This window comes from Enhydra lutris, unplaced genomic scaffold, assembly GCF_002288905.1.
Source record: "Enhydra lutris kenyoni isolate GAN:26980312 unplaced genomic scaffold, ASM228890v2 scaffoldscaffold39, whole genome shotgun sequence".
In the NCBI taxonomy this organism is placed as follows: domain Eukaryota; kingdom Metazoa; phylum Chordata; class Mammalia; order Carnivora; family Mustelidae; genus Enhydra; species Enhydra lutris.
This window is the reverse complement of record NW_019154123.1, coordinates 2,458,925-2,472,765: the sequence shown is the minus strand read 5'-3', so window position 1 is coordinate 2,472,765 and position 13,841 is coordinate 2,458,925. Positions and strand designations below refer to the sequence as shown.

General features: G+C 36.3%; 1 protein-coding gene across 4 annotated transcripts in view; it reads right to left on the bottom strand.

Annotated features, from left to right (window-relative positions):
- LOC111155077 (NIMA related kinase 10) overlaps positions 1-13,841 on the bottom strand; it is a 215,373-nt gene that overhangs the window by 131,990 nt on the left and 69,542 nt on the right. For all 4 annotated transcript variants that reach the window (XM_022515118.1, XM_022515115.1, XM_022515116.1 and 1 more), the window contains 3 exons: positions 12,012-12,057; positions 9,530-9,651; positions 9,288-9,390 (listed from right to left, as the gene is read on the bottom strand). In XM_022515118.1, coding sequence (XP_022370826.1) covers positions 9,288-9,390; positions 9,530-9,651; positions 12,012-12,057 — 271 coding nt within the window. The remainder of the gene's footprint in view (positions 1-9,287; positions 9,391-9,529; positions 9,652-12,011; positions 12,058-13,841) is intronic.

Sequence of the window (13,841 nt, the reverse complement as noted above, 5' to 3'; positions counted from 1 at the left end):
TGTTTGTGGCGTGATTATAGAGTTTAAAAGGCTCCAGTGGCTTCAGTACACTTGGGAGGCTGGGCAGACTGATCGGATGTGTAGTAGCATGCACTGTTGAATTAGTCTGTGTAAAAATAGACACTCCCACCCACTCACCATGCTGTTTCAAAGAACACACTTCGGGAAAACTCACAAAATGAAAATAACATGTCCAGAACACATCAGATTCTACCCTTTACATTAAAAATTCCTCAGAGGGGGATGCCTGGGTGGCTCAGTTGGTTAAGCAGCTGCCTTCGGCTCAGGTCATGATCCCAGCATCCTGGGATCGAGTCCCACATCGGGTTCCTTGCTCTGCGGGGAGCCTGCTTCTCCCTCTGCCTCTGTGTGCCATTCTGTCTGCCTGTGCTCGCTCTCTCTCTGATAAATAAATAAAATCTTTAAAAAAAAATTCCTCAGAGAAATAAATCATAACCCAATATGCCCATATGGAAACACACACTAAAACAAATTTTATTATCCTGGTCCTTTGGTGCTTTTATAGGCCATATAAACCCAGCACTGGAAAGATTTTAGTTCCATTTTTTTCCTAAGATGGTAGACATCCAAGCCCCCCTTGTTCACTTATGCAGTCAATTAAGGTGAGTCCATCCCACCAGGAGAGCATAACAATCATCTGGTCAAGATCATCACTTTCAGGATGTCCTGCTTGGACTTTCTTGGCACTACCATTCTCATCTTTTCCTGGAAGCCAACTGCTATTCAAATCTCAGAATTGCAGAATGACCCACTGGCAATGTGAGAATTTTAGAAAATTTTTTAGAAATTAAATTTGACTATTTCCCTATTTCACATGACTTAATAGCAATATAAGGAAACCAGTGGGCTTGACAGAAAATATTCTTGCTTTCCTAGTGACATGAAGGTAATTTGTTGACTGAGAGAAATTCTAGAAATAGTGTGGCTACCCTTACTACACAGATGTTACACGATGGTATGCAACATGAGTGACTCAATAGTCTGTAATCTTTTAAGAACACTCAAAGCTCTGTGTTGGCTTAGACTCAAAAAGATACTATATCTGGTTTTTGAGAAGTAAACCACACAACATGTTCAAAGAAAGATCAAGAGACCTACAAAAGCTACAGACTCATTATGTGCCTAGTTAGCCAGGAGATTTTGGAGGGGTATGAGATAATATGCATAGAAGGACTTTGACTTCCCTATCAGAAGTGTAACACTAATTCGTTTTTCCTGTAATGACATAGATTTCTCAACCGCAGCTGAACCAACCAATGACAATTAAAATCCACTAATCCTCTAGAAAACAATTAAAATGCCAAGACTCTAGCAATACAAGAGAGGTCTAATTTGATTTCTCAAACTTTGTTGGCACTCAATAGAGTAAATTCTTTCATACTTTGGGTTACATTATTTGCTGCGATGCCAATGGGAATTGCTTGTAACTTTCCCCATTTATGCACCTGATTTCACTTTAATCCTCATTTCCTCTTATATTAAACACTCTTCCTATAAAATCTTAACTGTCAAGGTCAAAATCTCAAACCCAACTATCTTCCCTAATCATCATTTTTCATTTGTAACTGGTTTCTAAATATTTCTACCTGGGTATGTTTTAGTTCATTTGTTCATACATTCATTCATCTATCCATGTAGTCAATAAATATTATAAAGTGCTTTCTGAGAAAAAAAAGTCAAGAAAACCAGTTTCCTTTACCTCAAGGAGGGAATGGCAATAAATAACTGCCCTATGTGCTGAGAAAGGTAAGCCTGCTATCCTTAAGGAGCCCAGAAATAGCACCTGTCAGATGTGGCCATCAAAGATGCCACCTGGAGGAATGGCATTTGAATTGAGTAGCAGAGGGCATTCCAGGTAGAGAGAACACGATGCTGGAAGTCACAGAGGTATAGGACCATAGCATGGTCTGTTCAGGAGGGAGCAATTTGTCCCATGAGGCTAGAGTAAAGAGCAAAGGTGAGATCATGAAGAAAGGAGTTTGGGCACCCTAAGGAATGCCATAAGGAGCTACCTAAAGGACTTTAACCAGGAAAGGATATGATCAGATTTCTAAAGCAGTATGTCCAAACCCTTACACCTTAAATCACCTCACCCAATTCTCTGGTGTCACAATCTTCACAAACTCAGATTCTTTCTCACTGTTTTCACACCTCATTGACTAAGCACAAAATCTTATAAATTCTGGGTCTCTAATTGATGAATCTAATCCTTCTGTGATATCCTCTTCTGCTGCTGCCATAGGTGAAGCCCACATTACATCTTCCCTGGACAACTGCAAGGGCCTTTGGCAGCAAATACTGAGGACTAGCTCTCAAAAAGCCATTATTGGTGCCTGGGTGGCTCAGTCGTTAGGCATCTGCCTTTGGCTCCGGTCGTGGTCCCAGGGTCCTGGGATCGAGTCCTGTATCGGGCTCAACGCTTCCTCTGCCTGCTTGTGTTCCCTCTCTCACTGTGTCTCTGTCTAATAAATAAATAAAATCTTTTTTAAAAAAAAAAGCCATTAGCCACCCCTTTATCCCTTTCTTAGCCCCTTAGCCTCTAGTTGAGGCTGAAAGCTCAACTAGACAGTCTCCCTTATATCTGGGGGCAGTAACATGACTTGGCTTTGGCCAACAAAAGTAAGACATATAATGGGACTGAAAGATTTTCTTTAATGATAAAAGGAAATAGCCATTTGAAGAACAGAATTGTGATTGTTTGTTTTTTTTAACCTAGCTGCCATCCTACTTCCTGTCATTGTTATTCTGGCTTTTTGCATCTGAACACATCTTAACTGATACATCTCCTGAAGTGGGGATCTGTCTCCAGTCTTTCCCTATAGTGACCCTACCCTACCATTACAATTATCCTGCACATCCCATATCTGATCACATTATTTTCAGTCTAGAAACTTCTAAAGATAAGTCTCTGACTAAATAAACATCAATGCCCAAGCTCCTCACCCACCAAAGTCCCTATTGTCTTGACTCATTGAACATCACACTAGTGCCTAGGCATACTGTACCACTTTGGTTCTCTAACCTTTTGTATGGCAGTAGCCCATGCCTGGAATTCTTTCCTGCTCAACTCCTCACTTGAAGGCCCCACAGACAGAGTCGATCACACTTTCCCCTGCACCTGAAAGTTGTGATAGACTACATTCTCTGGGGAGGAGGAACACATCTTCACCCTTTTAAACTTGACTTGCTTTGACCCATGAAGTCAGGGCAAAAGTTTTAAGAGTGGAGGTGTGGTTGCCATGCTTTTGCTTTCCTGCCTCCACAAGGTTGAAGCAGGTGTAAAGGAGCTTCAGGCAGCCTGGGTCTCTGAGCACAGCTCCCTTAGTGACCGACATCGCACACAAGAGTATGAGCTAAGATAGAGACCTTGCTGTTTTAAGCCAGGGTGGGCAAATGTTTTCTTTTTTTCCTTTCCTTCTTCTTCTTCTTCTTCTTTTTTTTTTTTTTTTTTTTTTTTTTAATTTGGGATCAGGGGAGAAAATGAGAGCATGAGAGGCTTGTATTAAAATGTGGGTATTTGAAAAGGTCAAAAAATATGAAATGGTGGGTCTGCGAGCAAGTTCATTTCCAACAGATCCCCTCCTTCAGAGCCATTCTATAATAGGATAGTACAGTGTAGGTCTTACTTGACCTGCTGAAGCACTTAGAAGTGACCTTGGCTATACTTTGCTTAGTGTGCTACTGAGTCAGGTCTGTTCCCTTGTGTGGCATCCAAGGTTGCAAATAAGTGCAGAGGCAAGACCTGGACATGTTTCACAGAACAAGTCATTAAAATATACAGTCTTTTAAATGGAAATATATTTAGACATTAAAATTAAACACCATTTGTAAAACCACACAAACCTAAACATTAGTATTTAATATAAAGTTAGTACTTTCTACTCTGCTGCCTCATGAAGGCAAATTCCCAGCTAGTATGCTTACTATAAATAATTGCACACTAACCTCAATTTTAAAACATCTAATTCATCTACATTAAGAAAAGGAGAAGAAGAGGGAAATTTTGATTTTTCTAAAGCTTTTTTGTCTGGTTACATTTTCAGTACATTTTGTCTCATGGATCTTAAACATCACTTGTCAATTCTGTGTATATTTCCTGGGAGTAAATAAGCCTTCTAGCACAAGAGAAGAGAAAAATAAAATATGACAAGGCTGCCCCTTTGTGGTGACATGATTTCATACACACCCCAGCCTCTTTTTATAGGCTCTATGAATGGCTTTATTTCAACCTCCCAAAATATGGGCATCTTCTATATTTGGTTTCAAATTAATGCTAGGTTTTAATTTAACCACACCCATCATAAAAATAAAAGTCTCTAAAGTCAACATTTATACCAATAGTGATAAACAGTGAAAAATATTTTCATCACTTTTACATTTAAACTATCTTTAAGTCTTTAAGTGATATTAAGTCTCTTTGGATTATCTTTTTTGTCATAAAATCATTTTATACTCATTGAAAAGGACAATAGCACATCAACACCTTGTCCATGTAACTGTTTTAATGGAAAGAAACTAGATGAAGGTAAGATTCTGTTCTGAGGTATATCACTGATTCTTTACTTGAAACTAGAAAAATATTGCCTCATTTAATGCTAAAAAGTTTTAAAAGCTGAAAATAATTTTTAAATTAGTAACACTCAAGTATAAGTCTAATAAATATTAACAATAAAAAGGCTGGGCAGAGTGGTGATGAGGGGCAGGACAGAGAAAAATAAAATAAAAGTTTATTTATCTTTGTAAGCAAAGTAACATTTTTTCTGGGAGTCCTTCACAATTTGAGTACAAGCAAAAATACTTATTTTTTTTTAAAGATAGAGAGTATAATGAAAGTGGGATATTTTGTTATATCTAATGTATAGACTTAATAATGTAACTGGCCTGCTCATTTGGGTTTAAAAGGTAGATTGACTGGGACTCATGGGTGGCTCAGTCAGTTAAGTGTCTGCCTTTGGGTTCAGGTCATGATCTCAGGGTCCTGGAACTGAGTCCCACAATGTTCTTCTTGCTCAGCAAGGAGCCTACTTCTCCCTTTGTCCGTTGTGCCCCCTGCTTGTGTGCTCTCTCTCTCTGACAAATAAATAAAACCTTTAAAAAAAAAAAAAGGTAGATTAATCATATGTGTGTATGTCTTCTAGCTCTCAAAATCTTGCTAAAATGAAGGGAAATAAATTTTCTTTAAGAAATTACTAACTCATAAGGACAATGAAAATGGGCTTGGTGACAACAGAGATAAGGATTTCAATGAATTTTTATAAGATGGAGAATAGATGGAGAATATACCAAGCAGAAGTCCCAAACCATGTGTCTTAGAATAAGAGGGCCAAAAAGGAGCCCATTCACCCTGTAGAGCCTAGTGTACCACACAAGGAGAAGTGAAGTTAAGAAAAGCTCAAAAGACAGAGTTAAGATCAAGTCCACAGGTCCCTCCCTACATTCACACACAACACTACTCAGTAACTGAGTTCCCTCTGCCACTAGCAGAAAAAGGGAGATTTTCCAAAGACACTGACAGACCAGAAAGAAACAAAGCAGAGTATGGATGAACCCATGAGCATTCAAGGAAAATCTATCAACTGAACATACTTCCCCGAGGCCCCTCTGTCCACACCATTCCCTAAATGACAGCAACAGATAGACACTGCCTCAGTCAAGATACTGGTGCTGCATTCTCTGGAAAAAGTTTGAATAATAACTTTGGGGGTTTCCAAAGGAGAAATGTCTTTGTGCTCTAATGAAGTCCACAGATGGCAGCCTTAGCTGGAACTCAAGGAGCTTCCAAAGGTTTATTTAGTGTTTTTTGTCAGCCCAGCATCAAAGACATTTGAGAAAAGTCTCCATTAGGAAAGAGAGATTGAGGGTGGGCTGGAGAAGGAACCAGAAGATACAGAAACAATGCAGGGTGCTGAAGAGAAAAGTTTATATTATCCTGAGAGAAAATAAAATCAGGATTCCATGAAAATGAAATAAAGAACAAGATAAAAGGGGAAATTAAAATATGTGAAAATCAAAATTAAATATTCAATAGAAGTACTAGAAAATTAAGTTGAAGAAATAACTGAAGTAGAACAAAGAGACAGAACTGAAAACTAAGAGAATAATTACTTTTAAATTAGGAGATTATTTAGCATATAGATCCAAGACTAATAGGAATTCTAGAAAGTAAAGGAGAAGGGAGAAAAATAATGAAGAAATAAGCAGGAAAATTTCACAAGACTAAAGTTTTAAGCCTCCAATATTGAAGTACACACCTAGTTCCAAATACACTGAATGAAGAGAGACCCACCCAAAGCTGCAGATGAAGGGAACAACCTAAAATTTTCTAGATAAATAAAGAGCTCATATATAAGTAATGGGAATCAAAATAGCATTGGCTTCCCAAACAGCAAAATTGGATACTAGAAGACTGAAGTAATTGCCTTCAAATTTGAAAGGATAATGACTTTCATCTGAGAATACTACACCCATTCAACAGAGTACAAAGGTCCCCTAAAAATATTTTGTGACACGCAAGCATCCAAAAAGTTTAAGAACATTCCAGAACATTCTTTTTAAGGAAAGTACTGGAAGATACACTTCAGCACAACAGGAGAGTTAAAAAAGGAGAGTGTGTAAGTGATGAATTACTAAATTCTACACCTGAAACTAATATTACACTGTATGTTAACTAACTGGAATTTAAATGAAAACTAGAAGGGAGGAAGGAAGGAAGGGGACAGAGAGAAAGAAGAAAGGGAGAGAGAAAGGAAGAAAGAAAGAAAGGAAGGAAGAAAAAAGGAAAAAAAGAAAAGAAAGGAAGGGAAAATCATAGGACATAAGAGAGATTCCAGTTAGAAAAGAAGCAAATGTGAGCTCCAGGACAGTGGCCATACAGCAGACCTAAATTCAAATCCCACTGCAGCAAGCCGCTACCAGAATGGAGTATCCAGGAAAACAAAACTGAGAGCAACCGCCATGTTTGGCCACATGGAAACAGTACAGAGAGGGCTTTTATAATCTTTTTGGAAGACTTGGGAAGAAGAAATAATACCTACATAGAAAATTAAGAAAACAAACAAAAGAGAAGGCAATTATTAACTCCAAGAAAAACAAAAAGGTCTATGAGAAAGGAAAGGTGATCAGCATTAAACAGTAATTATATAGTAATAATAATGTAAACATTAAATATTGATTCAACCCCAAATTGTGCAATAACTATATTGGCAGGATGGTAAATGGGGAAGAAGAAGAAATACGAAAACTAAATCCTCAACTATCATAGTGGAAAATCAAATGCCAGAAGAAGCTAAAGAGAATGAAATTTTTCAGAAAACAGAGAATTGGAGATTGCAAAGAGGTAAGTGTTTCTTCGTAAGACTTTTAGCACTATTTTATTTTGTAAACTATTTTGATGTACAGTACTGATTACAGAATATAAATATAAAATTTAATAAGCTTAGATAGAAAAGAAATCAAGCTACTACAATAAAAGATTGTATTAAATGTAACCAAGGAAATGATTACAGCTGATCTTAGTAAGAAAATAAAATGCAGGGTTGGCTATTACCCAGAAACATGGCCTGAATAGCCATCAAAGGCATCATATATCAACACAAAACAAAATTAAATCAATCCTATTTAAATAGGATTAATAATAATTAATTATTATTAATTAAATTATTATTATATAACTTATTATTAATAATAAATAATTATTATTAATTATTATTAATAATAATCCTATTTAAATCCTATTTAATAATAATATATATTATATATATAATAATATATATTATACCTATATATTTAATAATACATAGGTATAATAAATTTGATTTCTATTAATTCTCACTAACTTATAAATCAAAATATCTATAGGTATATAAATGGGAACAATTCTTAAAGAAACACAAGTCTAATTTATAAAAAGAAAAAAAACTGAAAGTTTATGGCAAACAAAATTATAATTAATTTCAAATGATTAAGCAAATTTGTGTCCAAGGTGAAGATTTACAATTACTTTGTCTCATTTTATATTTCTGCCCTGGCCTGGAAATATTTCCAAGTAACTTTGCATTGGAAGTTAGCCAGAGTTCCTGTTTGGGGTTGCTTTTTATATTTTAAACTAATATAGGATGTCCTTAGAAAAATCTGGACAGTAAATATAATTGTTGTTATTGAAGACACATGGTGATGGTTAAGGTGCACATTTGGAATTGCCTTCATGAAGAACTAGATTCTATTAAAACTAAGAGAATCAGCTTTAAAATGTTACCATGTGTCTCTCACATCAATAACATTTAGGGAAATGGTCCCCAAAGCTAAATGCCTAGGGCAATCCACTGGAGGACAGGAAAAAATATTGAAACCGTTATTTTGATTCTTTAGTGCACCCCTTTATATTTTATTTGAGGACTTTATACACTTATATTAAATAACTGTATAGTGATGCAGTTATAGAATTCATAAGTAAGCATATATACATTGGCGGTATATTACAAAAAGAAGTTTTACTGATGGAATGTCATGAGCAAAAAATATTTAGAGACCACTGATTTAGATATGTATATCCCTACTTATAGTTGGTGAACGATTAATAGTCCATGAGAGTAACACAAGTGTTCATGAGTGGAGAAGAACAAGAGAATACAAATTATCAATCTAGGCTAGAAAGTTAATTTTAAGTTATGATTGAGAATTATACAATTGCCCGGGGAAAAACAACCTCCTCACTTGTAAAATTTTAGCCAACATTAGGCCTACCTGTATCAGTTGATTTGATAAAAACTGATGCTGAAATAAACAAATACCTAGATTTGTCATAGCTCCTGATATGTACACTTGTCACCCATATGGTATAGACTATATTAAAATAGTTCAAAACAATGTGCTCACGTGGTGGTCATAAAGGCTTTTGCTGATGAAGTGGTGTTCTATAGAGAGAAAAAAAACCTAGCCACCATTGAACTGTGAATTAAATACTTAAACATTGAACAGTACTTTATTCTCTATCTTGGGCAAAATATAACTCAATCAAGAACTACACTAGGGATGGCCCAATACAGTAGCCACCAGTCACACAGGGATGTTCACTTAATTAAAATTTGATAGAATTTAAGATTCACATCCTTAGTCACACAAGCCACAATTCAAATGCCCAATAGCCATATACTGGACAATGCAGATATAGAATATCCCCTTAAGTATAGAAACTTCTATTGAACAACTCTCTCTTGAATAATATTCAGTAATTATTAAATTAAAAATTTTAAGATTCTGATACTTACTAACTGTTACTTTGTCTTTGTCCCCCAACATAATGTTGTTTGGTGTCAGATCTCTATGCACAATCCTCTTCTCCTTGTGTAAGTACCGAAGAGCTAAGCACAGCTTGAAAGAGCAAATAAAAAACAAATTTTATTCTCCCCAATATACATATCACTAGTAATGACTACTATACACATGCCTAAGAAAACAGCTCAGAAATTTACTGTTTGTTAAAACAAAATTAATGGAAACAAAAGTGTACCTGTATAAATATTTTCCATAGTCTTTCTTCAACAAAATGATGTTGTTTTTCCTTCAAAGAACTGAAATGCTCTCCAAGAGGGACCCCTTCTATAAGCTCCATAACTATATACAACCTATCATCTATAGAAAACAAGGAAGACATAATAGAAATTTAAATTTAATATATTTAGAAAAAAACTTATGAATTAGAATCTGAGCTTCCCAACACGTGTGCAGGGCACAGCACTGAAGAGTTAGAGCTGTGCTAAGATATGGATCCAGTCAGTCCTGGAGGCAGTGGAGGTGAGGAGCTCTTGGGGCTCCTGGGGCCCAGCAACAGTCTCTTTTGGCTATGGACTACCTTGTCGCGTAAGTTTAAGCTGGCAAATATTATCATTTTCTATGTACACCAATATGTGGAACAGTTGGGAGGTGCCAAAGAGAACAAGGTAAATGATGCCAAGTCATGGAGCCATTTCCTAAAGAACATGTAAACCCACCTTTCCTCTCAGAAGTTTAAAATTTACCCTTGAATCATGTCAGAAATTCAGAAAATTGCATTTTAAACTATTGTTTGACAGCCTCATGGATGTACCTCACAGAATTTTACAAGGGAATCATGCCAAGTTCTTGCAATGACGCAGGTGAAAACATAACCCACCACAGAAATGTGTCATGCCCCTCTAGAACAGAGAAAGCTGGACTTCTACTGGGTTTATCTTATGGACAGAGGAAATCCCATAACTGATTGCATTCATCTCTTTCCTTTGGATGTCAAGAAACAAAGTAAATGAGACTTTCTCCTCCCAAACCAATATGAAACTATTAACAATGGCATGTGACATGTATCCTTTGTGATATTGTGGATGCATATAAAATATATATGTACACGATATTCACAAAAGTGGAATATTTACTATACATGTTCTACCACTTATGCTTTTTCATTCAGCAGCCTACCCTAAGAGTACACACAGATCCATGCCATTCTTTCTGCTGGCTGCATAGTATTCTACAACACAGATGGATCATTCTTTAGTCTCCTAAAGACAGACAGACATATTGTTTTCAATTGTTCATTATTCAAAGAAATACTCAGTGTATATACTAATCTTACTCCTAGCTTAATTTTTTCCTTTCTTATATTAATTGATTTTTTTATTGAAGCATGATTAACATACTGTATTATATTAGCTTCAGGTGTTCAATATAGTGATTTCATAGTTCTATACCGTACTCAGTGCTCATCACAGTAAGGGTACTCTTAATACCATAATTCCCTAATTCAATTTCATATAATTTCCTAATCTATTTTATCATATTTCATGTATTTTTAAGCCACTTTCAACTCTTTTTGTAAAAGTTTTATTTTGTTTTTAAATTAGTCTAAGTTGTGTCACTTCAGTAGTGCAAGTCTGAAGCCAATCCTGATCTCTAATGGGATATGCACTAAATTATAAGAAATTATTCTAATATCAAGAATTCTAATATGAAGGGAGCAGGATTTACTGGACAGTTTCAGCACTGGGTTCCTCTGAGTCACCTAGGGGAAGGGAGATGGGTAAAATCTTAAAATGCCACACTATGCAATAGGTTTGCATGGTAATAGCACTTACAAAGTGGCAATGAGGAAGTCCCAACCGTTGCCTTGTACTTCTTTAAATCTTCCTCCACATGATTTTCTTTGAAACTTCATATGTGATGCACATCATTAAGGTTTCTCAATACTTTTATTGTTTTGGTCAAAGGTCTTCAGCATGTTACGGAGTTTGGCTTTATCTCAACCTTTTTTTTTTTTAAGATTTTATTTATTTATTTGACAGACAGATCACAAGTAGGCAGAGAGGCAGGCGGAGAGAGAGAGGAGGAAGCAGGATCCCCGCTGAGCAGAGAACTGGATGCGAGGCTCGATCTAAGGACCCTGGAATCATGACCTGAGCCAAAATCAGAGACTTTAACCCACTGAGCCACCCAGGCATACCTTAGCTCAAACTTTTGATCCTTGCGCCTTAGAGGGCCTGTCTGCGGAGTCAGGGCTCCATCGCCACCTTGTGGTAATTACCTGAACTTCACATAAAATAAATCTAAAGACGTAGCACTCTCAGTTTATTGGGGGGGGGGGCGGTGAAAAATATCACCTGAGTCAACGAAAACAACTTTTCATTTTGTCTTATATAAGCTATCAACCTTTAGTTTGCTGCTTTCCTGATCCTACTATGGTTTTGTGTGTGTGTGTAAGAAAAGAGCTATAATAATTATTTTGCTTTGTTCGTGCAGTGTCTTTCATATAGGAGTCTAAGTACTAAGTATCTGTAGGTCATTGATTATTATAGCACTGTTTCACTGATCAATAAGTAATGCACAAGATCCTCCACAAATAAAGAAAATACTTGGGAAAAAAGAAAAGAATTAAGTTTATTTTGTGACATTCTAATATAGATAGAAATATACAATATAGATACTTTTCCTTAATTAGAAAGATCATGAAAACTCATACTTACTTTCCAGAAATGTTTTGTAATAGCGTACAACATTGGGATGATAGAGCTATAAGAAAATAAATAACAAACATCACATTACTTGAAAATATAATTGGGACTATAACTGAAAATAATTGAAAACAACACAGAAATTATTGTATTCATTTTTATCTATAAAATTAAGCATTTCAAGATGTCATCTAATTGAGATTTGAGATTTTTATCATGATTCTTATTATTTGCTACCTACAAAACTAATCTGAAAATAGCAATCTCCCATATAGCCTTCTCAATTAGAATTAAAAACGGATCGTACTTTAAGCACCTAATTTAACCAAAACAGAGAACTGTAGAAGTCAAAGTAACCTGAAGAATTCATGTAGCGCTCCCCATCCCAACACTACACACACATTGCAAAGAGAAGAAAACTGTAATAAAGCAATTTATGTTGAATATGTACACCATTGCCTCCCCATCCCTATTACTTAAATATTCCTATGTACTGTTTATGTCTATTCACACTTTGTGTCTTTCTATGTTCTCCAAAATGGTTAGTATGAAAGTGAAGTAATCTAAGTGTTTACATTATAATAATACTTGGAAAGGACTTCCTTCTTGGCCAAACTTTAGTCACGCTTCTCTGAGCTCTCTTCTTGACTAGACTTCATTCTTGGACTGCCTAGGTTTACCAAGAATCCTGCCAAACCAGATTAGCAAGATCTCCCCACTCTTGATATCCCAATCAAGTTCCTCATCATCCCATCTTTGATAGCTAATGAAGTCCTTCCAAGTAATTTTCCATCCAGGCACCCTTTCACCCAGCCTCCTGGTTGTAAATTGCTAGCTGTTGCTATTGTCTTTGAGTTGAATTCAATCTCTCTCCCATGTTGTAATAATTTGACTCCTATTGCAATAGTCTTGAGTGAAGTCTTCCTCACCATGTTTAAGAAGTGTTCCGTTCTTTAACCTAAGTATACCTCAGGATATGATGTGGAAATTCTACTTTTTCAAAACTTTACTTTTCTATAGGAATACTAAAATTTTTATAGTTGCTTATTTATATTTTAAGTTTCTAGGCAAATTGAAATTTATTCTATCTCAGAATAGTTGACATTACATTTATAAATGGCTTGCATTTCCTTCTGGTCTCTTTTCTTACCTTTTTGAAGGGAAGTCTGGTAACTCTCCACCACAGACCTCCTCTCCTATTCCTCCATTGCATTTGAGTATGGGTGGAACATGGCTTCCCAGTCAGAGATTACATCTCTCACCCTCCCTTGCAGCCGTGAGAAGGACTGCCACTAAGTTCTCACCAAGGGAATGTAAGGGGAAACACATGTACTCCTGTGTCTGAGACCTAAATACTGGGGAACCCCTCCCCCCATCACGCTCTGTTATTTCACCTTGGATGTGAACATGCCTGTGCCAGTTTCAACCATGTGGATGAAGACAATGGCCTAGGAGGTAGCAGAGCAGTAAGAGAGAAAGAACCAACATCCCCAAAAGATTGCTTGGAACAGAGAACACCACTTGGTCCATTTGGTCCAGCTTGGTCCACTCACACTAGGATTATTACAGGAAGAGAAATAGCTCACTGCAATGTGAGGCCTCTTATTTAGGCCAATGTATTTGGAGCCTCTTTCTGACTGCAGGTTAGTCTTATTCTTAACAAACACATTCTCCTTTTTCTAGTTCCATTTCTGCCATTTCTGTCTGCCATCACCTCCTCCCTTTAGACCTCTCAATGTTATAATCCTTTCCATTGGTTCAGTTCTCTCTTAAGAGTGCAACTGTACAATTTTGAGTTATCTCAAAGCCCAAACACAAGCCACTTATCTATCCTTACCTGAT